The 23044-nt window shown below is 36.2% G+C and overlaps 1 protein-coding gene across 3 annotated transcripts in view; it reads left to right on the top strand.

Annotated features, from left to right (window-relative positions):
* DSE (dermatan sulfate epimerase) overlaps positions 1 to 22766 on the top strand; it is a 38890-nt gene extending 16124 nt beyond the window's left edge. For 2 of the 3 annotated variants that reach the window (XM_031012235.3, XM_031012238.3), the window contains exons 2-5: positions 11382 to 11635; positions 15444 to 15683; positions 17831 to 18038; positions 20076 to 22766. In XM_031012235.3, coding sequence (XP_030868095.2) covers positions 11382 to 11635; positions 15444 to 15683; positions 17831 to 18038; positions 20076 to 21834 — 2461 coding nt within the window. In that variant the 3' untranslated portion in view covers positions 21835 to 22766. Of the gene's footprint in view, positions 1 to 11381; positions 11636 to 15443; positions 15684 to 17830; positions 18039 to 20075 lie in introns of those variants that run through there. The other variant, XM_055391775.1, reaches the window with a different exon arrangement.
* The last annotated feature ends 278 nt before the right edge of the window (positions 22767 to 23044 follow it).

The following is a 23044-nucleotide window of genomic DNA, read 5'->3' on the forward strand; positions in this document are numbered from 1 at the left end:
AGTCACCAGCCAGACTCTCACTCAGTTGTGTAAGTTTTCTATCTATTCAAACAAGACATTCTTAATAAGACATTTTTTTAAAATAATTCATCTTTTTGAAGAAGTAATGCTGCAGCTTTTTGACATGCTAGGATGTGGATTGCTTGCAGCCAGGTCTGCTGTACAGCCATCTTTGTTCCTTTTTCTCTTGAATTGGATTCCTTGTGCCATGTCTTCTTTTTGATATACATCCTAATTTAGGTGGAGATATTTTCCACTGGCTTCCAGAGAAAGCATTTATGAGAGGTAAATTTTGAGACCTTGGATGTCTGTATGTGTTTTTTCTTCCCTCATGTTTAAAGGGTAGCTTGGCTGGATATGAAATTATAGTCTGGAAATTGCCTCTCTGAGTTTTGGAGTCATTGTTTTATTGTATACTAGTGTCTAGTGTTGCTGTTGAGATGTCTGACCCCACTCTTCCTGATGCTTTGAATGAAACCTGATATTCCACTCTGAAGCATTTAGGATCTTTTTTATGTTACTAGTGTTTTGAAATTACGGGATGATGTATCTTGTTTTGAGATGAGTCTGTGTACTGTGCACTTCATGGATTCTTTCAATATGGAAACTTATCCCCTTTAGTTCTAGCAATTTTCCTTGATATATTTGGATCTCCTTTTCTTTCCCCTTTTTTCTTTTTTCTTTCTTTTTTTTTTCCTCTCTTCTTTTTCAAATGTTTAACCTCTTGGGCCAGTCCTCTTTTTTTTTTCCTCTGCTGTTTTCTATTTTATTTTCTTACTTTTTTTGCATTTTCAAGGTTTCTTCAACTTTTCCCCCAGCCCTTTTATTGCACTTACCTTCCTGCTATTTTGTTTTCCATTTCAAGAGCTTCTTTTGTCTTGAAATTTCTTTCTGCCTGCATGGTTTAATTTCTCCCAAGCTGCATTAATGACTTTGTTCATTTGGGTCTCTTTTGTCCTATTATGGGATTTCCACAAATCTCTGGTAGTCCTTGACTGCCTAAAAATGCATACAAATGCTGTAACAAATTACCACATACTCAGTGGCCTAAAACAGCACAGATTGATCTTACAGTTTTGTAGAAGTGTAACACAGGGCTAAAATCAAGGTGTTAGCAGGGCTACATTTTATTCTGGAAGCTCTAGGGCAGAATACTTTTCTTTGCCTTTTTCTAGCTTTTGGAAAAGCTAGAAATAGCTTTTCACATATATTCCTTTGCTTGTGGCTCCCTGCCTCCACCTTCAAAGCTAGCAACCTTGCATCTCTTTGATTCTTCCTCCATGGTCACATCTCTCTCCGACTACAGCCAAGAAAGGTTCTTTGCTTTTAAGGACCCATGTGACTAGATTGGGACCACCTGGGTAATCTAGAATAATCTCCCATCACAAGGTTTTTAATCATATCTACAAAGTCCCTTTGCCCCAGTGGAAGGTAATGTATGCACAGATTCTTGGGGGACTGTTATTTTGCCTGTCACAGGTTCTAAACAGCTAATTGCCACTGTGTGTGTGTGTGTATGTGTGTGTAGCTTTTTGACTGCACTATAAGGTTGATAGTTTGATTAAATCTTTTCATTGGGAAATACTTGGTGTTCAGAATCTTTAGATTTTTATTCTTCATTATAGACTTCTTGTCCTCCGGAGTCATGTTATATTTAAAATAGATGGCATATTTTTGATGTTGTGTGTTATAAAATTTATATTAAATTTTTATAAGATAAATAAATGTGTCAACTACATACAGTTATTATAACTGCTCAGTTGTTGCCCAAGCCAACATTTATATATTATATTTTCTTCTCTGACAGGACTGGCCACTGTCCATCATCCTGGCTGTTCTTGCATGTTTATTTTTTTTTTTCTTAAAATCATACTGACTACTGACAATTGCTAACTGGCAGTTGTCTGTATGGCTTCTCACATGATCACTGGATGCTTGCATAGACATTGACTGAGTGATAACATCAACAAGTTGTCCAGCTGAACTTTTTGAAACATATTTTACACATACAGTTGTAAAACATGTTAGGCATTTAAAATATCAAGCTCCTTTTTAAAATGGGTAAATATCATTAAATTATCCTTTTCATGAACAATATAGGCAGACCTGGTTATTCCCTCTTATTGCCTTTCCAGGTTTTAAAATTTCTCCATTATAATAGATTCTTTAAGAATTTGTCATTAGAATTTGATATGTAAGTGTATTTTTAATCGTGGTCTTTAAGCTATGCCATTCTACCAAAATAGAGGTCTTGTTCCTAAATTTGAATAATTTTTACTTATCATGTTTCTTCCTCTCACCTTTTGTAGGTTGAATATTAGGGCAAAGTATACTTACTCAGTTAAAAGGGATTACAATTATAAATGTTGTTTGATTCCATTTAAATAGATTATGTTTGGGTGGCACACTTGGATATTTGGGTAATAATACTTCATGTCATGGAAGTAAACATTGAGATAATGACATGGAAATGCCTTTTCCCATTTAACAGTACTACTCTACATTTTATTTTAATTAACTTGGTATATTCTGACACTTCGATTCTTTTTATTTACAAATCATCTAGAATACTTTTCATTTGAGTAAAATGTGTTTCTTTTAATGTCTGCTTTGGCATAATTGACTCCTCAGTATTCTGCTTGAGTGGGGCCAGGCTGACTTAAATTTTATATATTTTAGAATTTAATATTTGGGATATTGAATTCACAGCATTAAAATGAAATTAAGTGGTAATATACTGCTATATTAAATCCAGTGATTTAATTAATATAGAAATATAGATTGTGAGAGGAAATGGTTTTTTACATTTCAGAGCTAATAAGTTATTTTCCCTGAAAAAGTCTTAATATACAATGAGTTCCCATTCTGTCATACCGTTCATCCTTCTAGCAATTGTTTCCAGAAAGGGAAAGTAGTTTTGTTCCCAAAGTGGATATTGAAAAAGGAAAGCTCATTGTCCATTTCTGTGTACTCTAGCCCTGGCCAGTGTCAAAGGTAAACAATACCGGACACTAAAGTGGCAAGGATAAGTTTTAATCAGTAGTATTTCAGTAGGAAAAGAGTTCAGCATAAACTGAACTGAACGTCAATTTGTACAGAGGCAAATAGGCATTTTAAAGGGAGGAGGGCAAGCAGGGGCTTAGTAGAGCCAGGAAAGAGAAAAATTACAAAGGGTAGTCAATGTACATGTGATTAGGCCAGCTAATCACACATCTGCTAAGTGGCAATTATCAAGGGTAGAATTCTGTCTTCCCACAGAGACTGAAAGACAGAGACCCTATCCTCAAATGTTGACAGGAACAAACAAATTTTTTTGGAAGCCTTGAGTTTCTTAGGCAGACACTTTCAACGGGGAGAGGGTCATCTCAGGGATATGACCTTGAGGTATTGGAAACTTGTTGGTGTTTACTCTTCATGGAATGAGGTTGAGGCCTAGCCAAGAAGGCACAGAGGAGCCCGGCTAGGGTTTGATCACGAAGAGAGTGTTTGTTACTACCTTAAGGGGCCTAAGGTTCTGAAGAGACAAACCAGAACCACCATCCCCTGGACCAACTCTACCTTAGAGTAGTACATTAGGTGTGCAGGCTCATCAGGGAGGGAAAGAGTTGTTCAGGAAATCTACATGATTGGTGTCTCATGTTCCTTGGGTGGGCCCTGAGCAACCACGTGAGCACAGAATGGCAGTATCTCTTCTTCTAATGTGTGCCCCTTTTCTCAGATCTCATGCCTTGCTCTGTCTTGGTGTTATGAAAATGGCAAGGCTTAGAACCCTTGGACCCTTCTGCCTAGCTTTTGGTAGAGCCACTGACTCTGGCATGTTCTGGCTCAGTTCTTATTGCAAACTTGGCGACTTTCTTTGAAAGCACCGTTCTTCCCCTCACTAAGAAGCAAAAACCATTCTAGATTCAGATAATTCAGATAATTCTGGATTCCATTCTCAGCTTCACTGTTTAACTGTGTGGCCCTGAACAAGTAATCTCCTATCCAAATTGCTTTTTCACAACCTATAAAATGGGGATGGAATACCTAATGTTGAGTTGAGAAGATGAAATGACACAATGTATGTAGAGGCTTGGGCACATAACATGTGCTTAATTAATATGAAGTACACTCCCCTCTCCTTTCCCTCCCTGTGCATTTTGCTTCACAATGCCAGTGCTAACCTTTAGCCACCTGATCAAACACTTGGAGTATGGACGCCAAGCCAGGCCAGAGATTAGCTGAACATTCCCCTTGGATTGCTGACTACCCACTCAGAGCCTCCTAGATCAAGTCTCTATCTTTCAGGCTTAATCTGGTCCTCTTGGCAAATGTCTGCCAAGACCCAATGTGCTTTACAGATGAGGCCTCAGAGGTGAGAAATCCACTTCCCTTTAGCTACATTTATAGGAATTCCATACCAAATTTAACATATTACTAACATTTAACATTCATGCTTAGTTTTCATATTTAAAATGGAGGGAAAAAAGGTGAATCACTACTGCATTAGTCATGTTTTTAAAAGGAGTGGTAATACATGACTGTCTTAACTTATTGGAGTTTGTTTCCAAACACACAAAGGTGTTTGGTTGAAAGTTAAATGGTTTTCTATCAAGTTACTGTGTTCAGGAGACTTTTAGAATGAATAGAATAATTTACATTTTTACAATAGAGTTGACCTAATTCTGGCCTATTGTAATGGTGTGCCCAAGTGCACGTGGACAGAGGTGGAGCATATGTACAGTAGACACAGCTGCAGCAAAGCTGGCAAATGGGAAGCTGGTGGTGCACTACCCTGGTACTTTCAGAGTTTGCAATTTCTAAGGAGTTCACTGTTGTGTTCTGAATGTAAATTTATAATTTTTGTAAAGCTTCTTTCATTTTAACTTAAATTTGTAGTTCCATAACTATCTACTGTATAAAATCAGATTTTAAACACAAATCTTCTACTTTATGAATTTACGAAGTAAATATTTTATAGGTTGGTAAAACTATAGTTATTCTGAAAATGAGAAAAAGAAGATGGATCATTTTATTGGAGTTATCCTCCTTTGTTGGAAAGGTCTGACAAATCATAAAGTCTCATTTAAATACACTTTAAAAAATATGTAGATTTGCCTATACTGTGGATCAAATTGTGATCTTTGGAGCATAGCTACATATGGAAAAGCCTGCTATAAAGTTGTTAGGTTCTGAAAAGTACTAGGAAATAGGATTAATTATAAAGGGAATTATGAGTTCTATTGTTTCTAGTATTTGTTTCTTGTATACTGTTGGTTAATTTAAATAAGTATGAGTGATCTCTTGGCACATCTTTGGTTTCAAAGACCTAATTTCTTTTTATTCTAAGTGTTTATTTTAGCAGTATTTGTGTAAATGAAATAGACAGTTGCTATGAACTGAATGGGACCCTCCTCAAAATTCATGTTGAAGCCCTAACCCCTTATGTGGAAGTATTTAGAGAAAAGGGCCTATAGGAGAGAATTAGATTTAGATGGAGCTCCTAAAGGTGGGGCTCTCATGATAGGATAAGTGCCCTGATAAGAAGCGGTGCCAGAGAGCTTGTACTCTTGTGCACTCTCTCTCACGCTTGCCTTATCCCCACACCATACATCTAGGAAAGGCCAGGTGAGCACACAGTAAGATGGCGGCCTTCTAAAAGCCAGGAACAGAGCTCTCACCAAAACCTGACCATGCGGGCACCCTGATGTCAGACCTTCAGCTTCCAGAACTTGTAAAAAATAAATTTCTGTTGTTTAAGCTACCCAGTCTATGGCATTTTGTTATGGCAGCCTGGGCTAAGACAACAGTATACAAATTTAAATAATATTCTGTGAACCTTGCAATGTTAAATTTTAATCTTTTCACAGGCAGTTATTTTCTATAGACTGTCTATATCAAAACTATATGAAAATTTTAAAAATAGAAGCATTTAATCACTTGTAGTTCAAATCTATACCAATAAAAATAGATAGCAACATTGTTTTTAGGGTTCCTTTTAATGGTTATTTAATCAAATAAACTGTCACCTTTTTAGTGATACAGACTTCTTCAATTGCCAACTATTATACTCCGTACATAATGTTTTAAAAAGCATTTATGATAATAGAAGCAGTCTATCCATTTAAAATTGGTACAAAAATTTGGATTAATGAGACTGCTCAACTTTGGAAAAATAGTTATGGCTCATTCTTCCTTTCAGAATCACAACTTAATTCATAGACACAGCACACCATGACCAAACTCTATGCCTTTCCCCACCAACATTCCACCCTTACACTCAGAAAATCAATAGCTCTTTCCTGTGTTCAGATTAATTTATTTCATATAAATTCACCTTTGAAAATATTCAAAGCATCAGTTTTTAAACTTTTTGGACTTGGAAGCACTTTGTACCCTTAAAAATTAATGAGGACATCAAACAGCTTTGTTTATTTGGGCTGTATCTATCAAAGTTTACCATATTAGAAATTAAAACTGAGAAGTTTGAAACATTTATTTGTTCATTTACTCATATTTATATATTGTCAAAGCTCATTTCATATTAACATAAACATATTTTTAGGAAAAAATAACTATATATACATATATATATATATATATTTTTTTTTTTTTTTTTTTTTACGTACAGGGTCTCACTGTGTCACCCAACCTAGAGTGCAGTGGTGCAGTCATAGCTCACTGCAGCTTTGAACTCCTGGGCTCCAGCAATCTTGCTGCCTCAGCCTCCTAAGCTGGGACTTCAGGTGCATGCCACCAGGCCCAGCTAATTTTTAAAAAATTATTTTGTGTAGAGACAGTTTTGCTATGTGGAACTCCTGGGCTCAGGCAATCCTCCTACCTTGGCCTCCTAAAGCACTAGGATTACAGGCATAAGCCACTGTACCCAGCCAAACTATATTTTTTTAAAACAAAAAATAGAAGGAAGGTGTTGTTTTACATCTTTGCAAATCTTATGTGTCTGCTTCTGCACTTGATTTGTTGCTATGTGTTTTTTTGGTTGAAGTATATGAAGAAAATCCAGCCTCACAGGAATATGTGATTGACAAGGGAGAAGTATTTTAATAATCTTTTCAAATAATTGTGAATATTCTTTGACGCTACACTAAAACTTGACTGGTAGTGGTTCCATAAAAATTAATTTCAGTATAGAATCTGAAGCCATGTTAATGAACTCTTCATACTCTTTTACATTAAAATCCATTGGCATATTTTACACTTAGGAGTGGCTGTCTTATCGGTGCATGGTTTTATAACATCATGCCTTTGTTATTTTGCATGTTTGTTCACTGAGTTATTTCAGTCTACCGAATGTTGACACATTTAATTATACAATATAAAAATCATGTTTGTTGATGTTCTTACTGATTTCATCAGAAAAATCTTTAAGTATTGGTAAGCTCTTAAGCTCTTGGTAGTGGATGCAAATTTTCCAAAATTCTTATTTCCAGTTGAAAGCTCCAAGTTTGTCATTGGCAACAAAGGCTTTCAGCTTTCCTTGAACTGGCAGGCCTTCCTTGTTTATTTTCAAGAATATTTCTATGCTAACACCCAAATCGAGATAACTATAATTTGTCAGTTGATCATTCTGTCATGTAAAAATGTTTCATGAAAAAACCGAGCTAGCTCAGCTCTCAACTCAGTGCATGACTTCTTTTGTTTGTAACGTTCTTGTACTTTGGTACTCCGTTTAATCACATAGGATATTAGAAAGATGTATACTCAAAGAGTTGAGATTTTATAAAGATTAATCACTTTTACCACCTCATCAAGGACATTTTTAAATAAAATTGGCTTTAAAAATTAAACAACAACAACAACAACAACAACAAAAACCTGAGTGCATGGCAGTGCAAAATCATACAAGGACTACTAGGGCAGTTTAGTGCCCCTGCTTGGATTCTTGCTAAGGTTACAGCAGTTTTACTTAATACTGCTTTTGTACCATCAGTGCAAATATCAACATATAACATCTTTACGTTATTATGAAAATGATTCTTATTTGTGAATTCTCTGAAATGTAATAGTCTCGGAAGCCCCTCCCTGGGCCTTACTTTGAGAACAGCTGCTCTAAGGGGTGAAACTGTAGTTTACAAAAGAGGAATAGTGTAAATATTTCCTCAGTTAACCCCCTCTTAACTAACTTGCCAGTGAACCCAGCTTCCATTCCTTGTGTAACACAGTAGCTGAATGTCAGGACTTGTAGGTTGCCCTTTACTTTACATTTATTTCTTTTCCCCACAGTAGAGTTACCGGCTGAGCAAGTGTCAGCTGTATTTGTTCTCAAACCAGGTAATACAGTTTCCCTAATACCTGTAATGAGACAGTTTTAATAATATAAATAGATAAAGTGTGAGTTCAAAAAGAAAAAGCTAATATTTCTAGAACCAACCTAAAAGCTTTGGAATAACTTACTGTAAAAAATTGCTGTCATGATATAGTGTGATTGAGATTTGTAGAAGATTAGGGAAAAACTCATAAAAATCTAGAAGGCTTCTGCGTTCCCTCACAGGTATCTTTAATTTCTTCCTATAGAATAAAGAAAACAAAGCTGGAAATTGTGGTGATGTCTTATGTGTGTTCTTTGCAGGAAAGAACAATGAAACTCCATCTGTAGACCCATATTCAGAGAATAGGTTTTGGCTCACCTTCAAAAGATTGGTGAATCTGTGTACACATGGATATATTTTAAGTTGAAGCACAATTCATAAATTAATGTCTGTCTGGTTTTTTAAAAAATAATTTCCCACTTAACCACCATTCCCAGTGAACTGATTTATTACTGGTCAGGATCACATTGAATAAGATAGTTTCTTAGCTGCCATCCATGAACTAAGAGCAAATTTCCATTGGTTTTTATGACTATAAAATATAGTCTCTTCCATTATTTCACTTTGTATCTAAGGCTGGGTAAGATCGTGTTGGTGAAAGATTTAGATAACTTTTTAGAAATACAGCTATTACAGTTCAGCTTTTCTAATGATATAGGGACAGACCTGAAGGTGCCATAAACTTTTTTCTTTTGGGGCGCCAGTGTTACATTGAATTGGAAACTGTTTGAAATAAACAAACTGCAGGTTGGGGCGTGGACATTTTCACAGAAATTTGCATAACATTTCATGAAGGATGAGAATTATATCAAATGTTCTGGTTATCTATAAAAATAAGCTTATTGGTTAATCACACATGTGAGGGTTTACTGGCTGGTAGCAATTCATTGACATCAGCTTTATCATGGGTCAATGTATATAGTGCCATTTATAGATGCATCATGACATGGTACAATGACACAAGTTGGGAAACAAATGACCTGGCTTCCCTGCCTGGCCCACCAGTCACCATGAGTCAGTGAAGATGATATTCCCAACTCCCTGGCAATGAGTGTGCAGTATGAATTGTTTTTCTCCTAGAAGTAGAGAATTCATTCACACTCTCATAGTCTGTTTACAAACAGTACACACACTGGCAAGCTGACTGGCTAGAGCAAGGGAGCTTTGTCTGTTACTAAATTGCTAAGAAACTCATCAATCTTTTTAGCACCAGTCTTTTTAGCACCAAACACCGAATGGTAACCAAACACTGAAATTATTACTAAATATAAAGGGATCTCTCCAAATTCCTGATTCCATAATGATCACATAATCACTGCCAGCAGTGTGGCTGACAGTGAGTTACAAGTTTGTTCCTTCACTTTTTCCTTCTTTCTGAAAATATTTATTGAGCATCTGCTGTGTGCCACACTGTTCTATGATTGGGGATCCAATTGCGAATACAATAGTGAAGAAAAAAGTCCTGCCCTTGTAGAACTTAAATTCTAGGAGGGGAAACATATACATAGACATATTCATACATATATTTACTAAAGGGAAAAAAGAAAAGGGGAATTAAGTATTATTTTGGGAGGATGATGAAATTCTGATAGGGTGACCAGGGAAGGCCTCACCTAGGCCATTTCTTTAGCATAAACTTCTAAAGGAAAAACATAATCTGGAAGAGGTAGTCTCTCAGAACATTTTAAAGTATTTGTAAACTGAGGTCTGTAAGGTTTGTTTGAGAGAACTAATACATCTTAACTTTTACTAACTTTAACTGAAATCCAACATTTCTTCCAATCATGAGTAGAGATAACCAATCTTGATGTTATTGGGAGGATCTGTAACAAAGTTACAGGTAGGTATCACAGATATTTTCATTACCACATTACAGTTGTTATAGACATCTCAAAAATTATGCTTATTACCACTTACAAATTATAGTAGTTATTATCCCTGCTATTAAATGTTGGTATTTCATGCCTTAATTTAAAAAAAGCCTGTATTATTATTTTTTAAATATGTGTATTGATAATTATATTTCACAATAATAGATTTCCATGTATCCTTACATATTATGTCTTACGAATTTTAAAACATTTTGAGAAAGAGGTCAAGGCTTCACTAGATTGCCAAAAGAAGTTCATGGCATAGAAATGTTAAGCTTTAGCTTCATCCCTAATTGCTTTCTTCTACCTCCCACAGGTACAGCACACTTTTGATTTGTTTCCCTCACTTGGAGATTACTCAAATACATCCTGAACAGATGGGAAGGGTTTTCTGGATAATTCCTTAGAATTCTGATTGTGAAAGATCCTTTGTTTGCTTCCTGCTTAATGCAAGCCACACACTAATTTGCAGAATAATATAGCTAGTCAAACAGAAATTTGGCTTCCTGGAAAATGACAATGTAATTCTTAACTGAAGATCAACTTTTAGACTTCTTAGAAAGATATTTGAAGGACCTTTAAGGCAGTGCAGTTCAGTTTATGGGAAAGAGAGATGTAAAAATTCTGAGTTAGAATCAGCTGCCACTCACGTTTGCCACGCTTCCCGCCATGGTGATGACCAAGTGGGTCTGTGCAGATTGAGAGGTCATGGATTATGGACCACAATACCTTCGCATTGACCAGCTATGGGAAATAAGAGGCAATACATATGTTCAACTGTCTTAGCAAGGTGGCCATAAGAATAGAACTGAGAGCATCTTATTCAAGTGAAAAGGAGGAGTAGGGTGAGCACTGGTTAAATGGGTATTCCAGAGAATTTTGCCCTGCCAACACATGTTCTATGCTTTAGATCTCTTTGAATATATTCTTCTACTTCTTGTCATGAATTTAAAAAGTAAAAATTCTCAACATCTTGATGTGGCCAGAATCCTGAGAGAGAAAACTGTTTACTGTATAATTTTCACATTTTAGACAAACTTTATGCTTGTTTCTAATGTGGAGGGAAGTCAGTTGTGTGTCATTAAGCCCTTGGATTATATCTTCAATTGTGCCCTTTAGTTCTAAGAAATAGACACTTTAGAAGTGTGATGAAAGCTGTGAGTCTGATGAACTCATTTCCATGATTTATTTTCCTTTACAGGTTGGTGAAAGATGCTCCTTGGGATGAGGTCCCACTTGCTCACTCCCTGGTTGGTTTTGCCACTGCTTATGACTTCTTGTACAACTACCTGAGCAAGACACAACAGGAGAAGTTTCTTGAAGTGATTGCCAATGCCTCAGGGTATATGTATGAAACTTCATACAGGAGAGGATGGGGATTTCAATACCTGCACAATCATCAGCCCACCAACTGTATGGCTTTGCTCACAGGAAGCCTAGTCCTGATGAATCAAGGTGGGTGTGGACACAGCCAAGGTGATGCCTGAGCTGACGGAAGTCATAGTTGCCATGTTGTGAGCAAAGCATTTTTATAACCATTCTTAGTACATGTTGATACTTGGATCCTAACTAAACCCATGAAATGAAGTAGTGCCTACAGTATCACTTAGTTAATTGAGGGACATCTTCTCCTTATTTTCTGCTAGTATATTAGCCAGCATGTTATCTAATTATGGCTTATGATGATCCCAGAACAAATCCTCACAGCTCAGGGTCAGTGATAAATATTCATTTTTCCAGAGAATTTTGACAGTGAAGACAGCCATCCTGGAATAAGTGAAATTTAAAAAAGCTAAACAGATGGTTGGTTATTTGAAATGAAGATTTCCAGCACACAGATGTGAATCATAACACCACTGCTATTTTTTCCTCTTAATATTTAAAACAACCAAACTGGATTATTTACATCCAAATTGGAAGCAATTTTTGTGGATTGTGTAGCTACTTTGCTTTAACATATTGCATAATTGCCAATAATACATTTTCTTTGTTCTTTTAACTCTAAATTACAACTTCTGTAGAAATCTATAAATGACTAAGATTGTGTTTAAGAAAAGCAGCTCTAAGATCACAGGGAATTATCAGAATATTAAATATATAATTGGAGATTGGAAATCTAACAGAATTTAACTTGATTATATTCCCCATAAGAATTATTAAGCATTTTGTTGATTATCCAACATCAGATTTTACCCAAATCTAGCTTTCTCCCTGGTCACATCAACCAACTGTCACTTTTAATTAGGTCTTAGAGGAAAAGAAACTAACATTAACTGAGCATATGACATGTGCTAGTCTTTTTCCATATTTTATTCAATTTTCACATCATCCATATAAGGCAGCTGGGATTTGGACCCACTTCTGGCCATCCATAAAGTTCAATCTCTTTCTGCTGTATTTTGTTATCTCTGTCAGAAGGGGAATTCCATTTATAATAACTTAAGCAAAATTTAATTATGAGAGTGAATTTTCATGCTAGCTCCCCTTGTCCCCTACTCTCACAAAAACCTAAAGAAAATTAAAACATCAGGTCAGGCGTGGTGGCTCACACCTGTAATCCCAGCACTTTGGAAGGCCAAAGCGGGTGGATCACTTGAGGACAGGAGTTCGAGGCCAGCCTGGCCAACATGGGGAAATCCCATCTCTACTAAAAATACAAAAATTAGCTGGGCGTTGTGGCGTGTGCCTGTAATCCCAGCTACTCAGGAGGCTGAGGCAGGAGAATCACTTGAACCTGGGAGGCGGAGGTTGCAGTGAGCCAAGATCCCGCCACTGCACTCCAGCCTTGGCAACAGAGTGAGACTCAGTCTTAAATAAATAAATAAATAAAATAGAAAGGAAAAGAAAATTAAAACATCAAAATGCAAACAATGTGAGAATCCACTAACCGTTTATAAAGCCCCAGGCCTGTGAAAAGACACCATCATGAAATGGTGAAAGGATCCCTTAGGTGAGCCAAATTTCTGCTTCAGGTCTTAAATTTAAGCTACTATAGTTTTATTTCCTTAAATAAATTTTTATTTATTTAAGGGAAGGAGTAGAGTTTATTTCTTCAGTCTTTGTAAATAACATTATTCCAAATAATAAGCAGTGACCCAAAATACTGGTTTGGATTGAATCAAAATATGTCATTTTGCCCTGGCAGGAATTTTCCTATGCGTTTATTTTCTGATTAAAGTTATGGTGGCCCTGGCAGACATTCTTCCAGAGCCCCCACATAAGTACACACATTTATGACAAGACTGGACAGAAGGAGGTAGAAATCAGTTGGAAAGAAGACAGGTGTGAAATGTTTAAATGATTACACCGTGGTTACAGTAACCCCAGAGAGTGAAACAAAAGATACCATGAAAAGCGTTATGGTTAAATATAAAATGAGTATATTAACTTGGAATTCAAGAGAGCAGTGTTCTTTCAGTAATTTTCTTCATGTAACTTTGAATATGGATAGGAGAACTTAAGGGGAAATTAAAGAACATTCCAGGCAAGGTATTTGGGTGGCAGAAAAAAAATACAGGGTATAGCTTCAATTAACAGTATCAGTACCTTGTATTCATAGAGAGTTGCAGTTTACAAAGTATTTTGGTAGACATTGCCTCATATCTTCTGAAGAGGGTTGTTGTAAGGAACAAATAAGGAAATTTAGGTAATGTGGTATCCTGGGAACAATGATCTGATTTTAGGCATCAGTCACATTGGTATCTGGTGGGAGATGGAAGACACAAAGGAAAAGGATGAAGATAATTAGAATTTTAAACCAGAATGGTAGAGAATGGAAATTGAAAACTATCCAGAATATTGACATATCAGGTATGATGCTGGGTGGCAGAAGAGGCCAGGGTATGATGAACAGTCACCTCTGCATACCCAAGCCTGACAGCTGAGTTGCCCCCGTTAGTCAGGAGCCAAGTCTTAGCCTGGGACCTATATTTAGGCCCAGAGCTGGTTGGACCTGGGCCTCTGGAAGCCCCACACCTGCCACATAGTAGGCCATGGTAGTGTGGTCAACATGTTTGTGGAAGTAAAGCAATGTGGCTACACCCACACCAGGAGGCATTGGGCTTAATTTTATTCTCAAGGGTTGCGTGTTTTAAAGCGAAAGCGAAACCTTAAATCTAAAGACCTAGGTTGAGATTAAAGTTGTGTTCATTTTTAGTCATGTGCCAGAGGTCTTGAACAAGTCAGCCTTTCTGTTTTGGGGCAATAATACATAATTGGGTTGTTAAAAGGATTAACTAAGATTCTGTTCAGTGCTATGTAAGTTATAAATGTTACAGAAGTATGAGGAGTTATTATTGTCAACTAAGTGCAACAGTTCTAGAAAGCTAGCATTTCTGAGTTAAAAGGTTTTATAACTTGTTATAGACTTAATTTTCAGTGGGGAGATTAAAATGGAAGAATTGATGGAAGAATTGCTTGGACAAAATCATGTAGCTCATTTTTTGGCAGATTCAGGATTCCTAGTTGATTTTTTCATTATTAGTTTGCCTTTCCAGTGGTTTCTCAGCCCCACTGTGCTGTCTTTTCAGATCCTCTGGAAAAGCACATAAAGGATAAGAGGTTACCTTCTAATGACAATACAAATTGAAGACTGTCCGTTTAGCATTTATAATATGTGCAGCCTATTACAAATTCTATAAAATAATGATGCAAGTTTCACGAAGAGATAAACTTGTAAAAATATTTTCTAGTATTATATTTTTAGGAACACTGAATAAAAATCTTAATATACAAATCCTCTCTTGCCAACATAAAGTTATATGCATTTGTGATCTTACATGTGATACAGTTTATTAAAGACTGGAAAGTGACTGATACTCATTTAAGGGTTTCTCTTCATTTATAGAGTCAATAACTTTTTTTTTTTTTGAGACGGAGTCTTGCTTTTTCGCCCCGGCTGGAGTGCAGTGGTGCGATCTCCGCTCACTGCAAGCTCCACCTCCCGGGTTCACACCATTCTCCTTCCTCAGCCCCCCAAGTAGCTGGGACTACAGGCATCTGCCACCACACCGGGCTAATTTTTTGTAATTTTAGTGGAGACAGTGTTTCACCATATTAGCCAGGAAGAACTTCCTAACTTACATCATGGACCGTCACAACCTGGATTACAAGATGTTATTTATACACTGACAAGTTGGAGTTTTACAAAACGCGATTTGTAATATAAACTAGTTAGATAACTCAGAGAGTTTTATTGGCCATATTTTTGTTTATGCTTTGTCACAGGCTTTAGTCATTGCTTCCATGTGTTTTCATCCTTCAGGATATCTTCAAGAAGCCTACTTATGGACCAAACAAGTTCTGACCATCATGGAGAAATCTCTGGTCTTGCTCAGGGAGGTGACGGATGGCTCCCTCTATGAAGGAGTTGCGTATGGCAGCTACACCACTAGATCACTCTTCCAATACATGTTTCTCGTCCAGAGGCACTTCAACATCAACCACTTTGGCCATCCGTGGCTTAAACAACACTTTGCATTTATGTATAGAACCATCCTGCCAGGTATAGTGAGGAGTCAGAAGTGTGAAAACATTAAACTATTGTAATTTTTTCTGATTATGAAAATGAGCTAGACTAGGCAGAGAAATTAGATCCTTAGAGTTTGTCATATTGAAATTAAATAGTTTTTTTAATCAAAGAAAAATTGAATTCAAGAGTTGCATATAGCCAGAACATTTTGGAGGCTAATGTGAGTATTTATGATTTAGGTATTATAAAGTTTGGAGGGTTATGGATTAAATACAATTTCTAGGCCCCTCAATACTTTTTTTTTATATATCCAAACTTGAGTAATATACGAGCTCATCTTCATCATTGCAAGCAAAATATAAACATTTGTGATTACCTGTCAGTTTTCCTTTATATGTGATCCCTGATCAATCCTATTTTAATTTTTGGTTTTCAGTTTTTTCTTTCAAACTATACAGACGTAATTCAAAATGAAAGATTACACCTACACATTTAAGTTGGAGCTTTAGTATTTTAATATTTTATTGAAGTAAATAGTATAGTATAGAAAAGTAAAAAAAAGTGCTGTAAAACTTGTAATTTCTTTATTGCTGTGTCATTTAGCCTTCTAAGAGAACTAGCTCTAAAAACAAATATACATGATTTAATAATGTATTCATTTCTAGAGAACTTTGTAACCTTTTTTTATTTCTAAAACAGGACTAAGATGTTAGAACAAGTTATAAAGGAAAATTTTATCAGGATAGATTCCCCCCCTTCCCCAAGGAAATGCAATTTTTAGATGGTGATTCTAGACCTACAACAAATAATTCAGTATTTAAATCTTTTGACTCTGGTAGTATACATACGGATTAATAGAATCTCCATTATTGGACTAATTCAAAAATATTGCAGAGCATAAGAACCATTTTAAGATTTAGTTTAGACTTACATTCAAAAAAATACTGCTTTGTTGCTTTTTCTTAGACATGCAGGAGAGGCCTGTTCTGCAATTCATCTTAGTAAACAAAGGCTACCTGAAGCAAGGGACCTTTAAGAGGTTTCAGTGCTTTGTAATTTAAGCTGAGATCTAAAGGCTAACTACATCAGGAATTGTGTTTGCTGTGAGCTGTGTCTGTGGCTACTTCCTAAAGTGGAAAAGACAGTATGAACATGTCTAAGAGCAGCATTTATATGTTTGTGTTAATTAAACAAACTTTTATTGAACATCTGTGTGCCAGGCACTGTAGTAGGCAGAGGATTCAAAGAGGAATAAAACACATCTCCTGCTTTCAAGGAATTCACAGACTAGTAGAAGATTCAGAAAATATCATTTTAAAATAAGGTATACTTACAAGATCATTTACTAAATTATTAGGAACAAAAACATTAGCTGTAAATTACATAAATTGTGGTAACATTTTAGAAGAGGTTCTATGTTAAAGCAATCTGTTTTCGACTGCATTTCTCTCTCTTTTTTTTTTTTTTCTACAGTTGATACTCTAGTAGCAATTTTTTTGTCTGGCTGAGTTTTCTCCCATGCTGCTTCCTTTTTCATGAACACGTGGAGCATATCCAGTCTTAACTGCTTTTATTTTTCTTCCCTAGTCCAAAAATGATATATGGCTTTATGATCCTTGCATTTTCTGTCGTTTAACTTCCAGCAGTACATACTGGCAGGAGCTACTCCGGGAATTAAATTTTCTTCCTGTAGAAACTCAGTCTCTCCCCTGAACTTTATATATAGTATAACTTACACTTTATTGAAGCCAAATTGAAGCATGTTATTTTATTATCTTGGCCTAGAATGCATGTTGAGTTGTGGGAGAGCTAGCGTTCATTCCAGGTTCAGCAACCCAAACTGCACAAGAGGATGTCCCATGTATATATGCAAATATAATCACGTATAGCATGAACATTGGAAAATGAGGAAGGCAGGGAATAGGTGTAGCACTAATGTTACCAAGGACAGGTTACCACATAATAAATACAAGCTTGCACACAACATATGTGGAAGACCTTTTGAGGGATTCTGACTAACTGGTCTGGAATAAAATGTGAGGATTGTGATTTTTCTTTTATTTTATCCCTTCCATTACACAATTCTAATTTGCAACTAGATTTGAAAAATCATTGTTTAGACCTATATAGGAGTATGAAGTTTTCAATGTATCTTAATTGTTTCCAACTTATTTCCCTAGGGTTTCAAAGGACTGTGGCTATTGCAGACTCAAATTACAACTGGTTTTATGGTCCAGAAAGCCAATTAGTGTTCCTTGATAAATTTGTTATGCGTAATGGCAGTGGTAACTGGCTAGCTGACCAAATCAGAAGGAACCGTGTGGTGGAAGGTCCAGGAACACCATCCAAAGGGCAGCGCTGGTGCACTCTGCACACGGAATTTCTCTGGTATGACACATTGGGCTAGCTTTAAAGAGAAATGGTACCCAAGGGTACTATTCATGCTATGCACTTGTTTTTTTTTTGCATTTAAAAAGAAAAACTAAAACACGTTTTAAATCTTTTCTCCATGCCACCTGAGTATATGAAGTTTCAATTCAACTCATATCACTGTTTTTGAAACTCTTAGAAACTTTTCTTTTTTAAAAAAAAATTTCAACTTTTAGATACAGGGGTACATGTGCAGTATACCCAGGTAGTGAGCATAGTACCTAATAGGTAGTGTTAGAAACATTTCTTTATGTTTAACATCTAATTACTGTTTTCAGTTTTTGGTTCTCATATTAGAGCTGTCCTACACTTGCACTATTTCATAAATAAGCATGTTTTGATTTTACATCATTTTTTGAAAGCATATAAAACAAAACACAAAATTTAGACTAGGTTATTCTGATAATCACACCAAAAAAAGGTAGTAAAATATTTTGTTTTGGTAAATGGAGCATTATAATCTTCTAATAGCAAAGCTGTTACTAAATTTTCAAAAGTGTTTAAAAGAGTTTGACAGTATTTGACAGCTTCACTTTGATAATAAAAGGACCGTGTAAATTTTTTTGCCTTAATCTTTTAAGCCCAGAAAGAGAAGCTTGGGTCTCCTTTTTAAAGTATTGCCAAATATGTTGTTGGCATCCAATAAGTTAAAATCAAAATTACAGGGAACTGATTAATCATCAATCCCTGATGTCTTTTCAAGCTGTTGAAATTTGCATTCAACTCCAAAACAAGCTTTCTTGTGGTTTGCTTCTCTTTATTCTTTTTTTTCAAAATACAAAAAATTAAGGAGGAAAAAATATTAGTAAAATGGTGTCTATAGTTTAACCAACAATTTAAGATTATTTTCATAGATAAACTAAACATATTAAGATGCAACCATCCTTGAGTTCTCTCAGGAGTATGACATAATTACTTAATAGTGTAACCCATAAATAAGTTACTCATAAATATTCAATGAAGAGAGTTCTATAAAGCTAACTACAGGATTAATAGGTCAGATTAATGCTAAGTCTAACTTAAAAATCTGCCTTTATGGCAATATGCAAACTGACCAAAAACTGAGAGTAAGATGGCCAATTCAGCTTACATCTACACTTGTTAAATCACATTAATTAAGCCAACATTATACTAGACCTAAGTAGAGATATAATTTCTGATGTCTTGAAACTGAGACTCTAGAACAACAGATGAAACAGTCAATATCAAACACCAATAAGATTAACTCTAGGTGATTGATTTACTTTAGGGAAAAGTACATAGTGCTAATAATAAACATTTATCATAAATGAAAATAAGAAGTCATTTATTGTCCAAGAAGCATGGCATCATCTGCAGATTAAAACAAAACCAAACCTTTGGACCTGGCTGGTCAGTAGTAGGCACAAGTATAAATCCCTCAATATAAGACAGTTTGCTGAAACTTCATCCATTTATATTCTGAGATGTGGTGTTGGTGATACATTTTATCTAATATGTGAAGTTCTCCTCTATTTCAGTTTATTTTTTCAAGGAAAAAAATCTTGAGGGAGAACTCTTTTCAATACCAAACATTCAATAATATCAGTTACTGCAGAACTATACTTTATTGCAACTCAAGGCTTGTTAGAGTCCAGATTCTAACATGGCATTTCTAGAAGAGGAGCCCCTCAACCAGAAATTTGGATGAAGTGCTTAAATCCATGAGGCCCAGTAGTTTGAATGGTCACTCTGACATCATCAAGTGAAGATGGTCCATGTAGAGATTAGAGCAGAAATCATTTCGGGCCCAAACCCAAGGATCACAAATGATAAAGAAATATTCCTCTTCCGGTCACCAAGGGTTTCCCTTTGTGCATACTGGTTGTCCTTGGATATTTTTAGAATTGTCCCTAATACACTCTGCACTGCAAGTGCTCTGGGTAGCATTTGTGTGTCGCATCTTCCACATTACCATGTTATGTGTTATTTTCACTGCCATCAGAAAACCATTTAATTTTTCAAAATTAATTTCAGGTATGATGCCAGCTTGAAATCGGTTCCTCCTCCAGACTTTGGCACCCCTACACTGCATTATTTTGAAGACTGGGGTGTCGTGACTTATGGAAGTGCACTACCTGCAGAAATCAATAGATCTTTCCTTTCCTTCAAGTCTGGAAAACTGGGGGGACGTGCAATATATGACATTGTCCACAGAAACAAATACAAAGATTGGATCAAAGGATGGAGAAATTTTAATGCAGGGCATGAACATCCTGATCAAAACTCATTTACTTTTGCTCCCAATGGTGTGCCTTTCATTACTGAGGCCCTGTACGGGCCAAAGTACACCTTCTTCAACAATGTTTTGATGTTTTCCCCAGCTGTGTCAAAGAGCTGCTTTTCTCCCTGGGTGGGTCAGGTCACAGAAGACTGCTCATCAAAATGGTCTAAATACAAGCATGACCTGGCAGCTAGTTGTCAGGGGAGGGTGGTTGCAGCAGAGGAGAAAAATGGGGTGGTTTTCATCCGAGGAGAAGGTGTGGGAGCTTATAACCCCCAGCTCAACCTGAAGAATGTTCAGAGGAATCTCATCCTCCTACATCCACAGCTGCTTCTCCTTGTAGACCAAATACACCTGGGAGAGGAGAGTCCCTTGGAGACAGCAGCGAGCTTCTTCCATAATGTGGATGTTCCTTTTGAGGAGACTGTGGTAGATGGTGTCCATGGGGCTTTCATCAGGCAGAGAGATGGTCTCTATAAAATGTACTGGATGGACGATACTGGCTACAGCGAGAAAGCAACCTTTGCCTCAGTGACATATCCTCGGGGCTATCCCTACAACGGGACAAACTATGTGAATGTCACCATGCACCTCCGAAGTCCCATCACCAGGGCAGCTTACCTCTTCATAGGGCCATCTATAGATGTTCAGAGCTTCACTGTCCACGGAGACTCTCAGCAACTGGGTGTGTTCATAGCCACCAGCAAACATGCCTACGCCACATACCTGTGGACAGATGAGGCCACAGGACAGTCTGCCTTTGCACAGGTCATTGCTGATCGTCACAAAATTCTGTTTGACCGGAATTCAGCCATCAAGAGCAGCATTGTCCCTGAGGTGAAGGACTATGCTGCTATTGTGGAACAGAACTTGCAACATTTTAAACCAGTGTTTCAGCTGCTGGAGAAGCAGATACTGTCCCGAGTCCAGAACACAGCTAGCTTTAGGAAGACTGCTGAACGCCTGCTGAGATTTTCAGATAAGAGACAGACTGAGGAGGCCATTGACAGGATTTTTGCCATATCACAGCAACAGCAGCAGCAAAGCAAGTCAAAGAAAAACCGAAGGGCAGGCAAACGCTATAAATTTGTGGATGCTGTCCCTGATATTTTTGCACAGATTGAAGTCAATGAGAAAAAGATCAGACAGAAAGCTCAGATTTTGGCACAGAAAGAACTACCCATAGATGAAGATGAAGAAATGAAAGACCTTTTAGATTTTGCAGATGTAACATACGAGAAACATAAAAATGGGGGCTTGATTAAAGGTCGGTTTGGACAGGCACGGATGGTGACAACTACACACAGCAGGGCCCCATCACTGTCTGCTTCCTATACCAGGTTGTTCCTGATTCTGAACATTGCTATTTTCTTTGTCATGTTGGCAATGCAACTGACTTATTTCCAGAGGGCCCAGAGCCTACATGGCCAAAGATGTCTTTATGCAGTTCTTCTCATAGATAGCTGTATTTTATTATGGTTGTACTCTTCTTGTTCCCAATCACAGTGTTAGCACTGAAGCTATAAATTACCTGGTCATTCTGTGATCACAAGAGTCTATGCAAAAAAAAAATTTCTTTACCCCAGATTATCAGATTTTTTTCCCTCAGATTCATTTTAACAAATTAAGGGAAGATATTTTGATACAAGAAAGCAGGAACGTGGAGAAATTGGAGCAGGAAAAGAATTTATCAAAGCAATAGAAATAGCTTGGTGGTCCTATGGTGTTTTTGGAAGTATTTGGCATCGCTAATTGAGCAGTCCATATAGTACTACTTTTAGAAGAAACAAAAAGTCTGTTTTTTAAAGTAATGTTTTTTCTTATGAGAAAAAGGTTTAGATAGAATTGGGTTTTATTAATATTAATTTAATGCTATTAGCAATTTCCATATACTATATTATGGAAAAGACTGAAGAATACAATTCTGAGAAATATAAAAAAATTTTAATGGTATAGTCATGTTGAAAGATAAATGTTGCTAAGTCCTGGTATGATGGTGTCAGCTTCCTTGGGGAAGTACTTCTTGAGTTATGTAACTAACAGGATCTTTTACTACAGATCTGGATGGCTATTCAGATAACATAGCAAAAAATGATAGCAGAAGATCATTAAAAAATATATTTTATTAGAAAACATTTATCTATGAATGAATATTTCCTTGATGCTGGTCTCTGCACACATATGCTTGGTTACTTGTATGCATTCATTGGTTGTTCAATAAGTGAGATGATTACAGATAACTTAATACTGTATTTTCCTTATATGGAAAACCGTTATAGACCCAATAACAACTAAACCTTTCAAAATAAAATATTTTCTGTTATGAATGTTGATTTTCATACCAAAGAAGATGGAGAGTCTAAAATTTGGATATGATTCTTATGTTTTTTTAATAGAAAACCTTCTTCAAGTTTATTTTCCTAAATAAACATCATAATTGTGAATTTTCTCTAGTATTCTTCTTCTTTGTTCCATTATATTCAAAATGCATTAACATTTTCCAAAATTTTTGAAGAGAGATCTTTATTTGGATGTGTATTCATTTAATATATAAAGTAGTGTTTAAATCAAAAGAAGTATTTTCTCTGCTTATTAACCTTAATTGTTGTTTAAGCATATTTTAAATATTTAAAACAATAGCCAATTCTGATATTTAAGTAGCACCCAACTTTTAAAAGCATAAAATTTTCAATCAACTCCTCAGAAGGTAACAGCAGCATAG

Source organism: Gorilla gorilla, chromosome 5 (assembly GCF_029281585.2).
Source record: "Gorilla gorilla gorilla isolate KB3781 chromosome 5, NHGRI_mGorGor1-v2.1_pri, whole genome shotgun sequence".
Classification (NCBI taxonomy): Eukaryota; Metazoa; Chordata; class Mammalia; order Primates; family Hominidae; genus Gorilla; species Gorilla gorilla.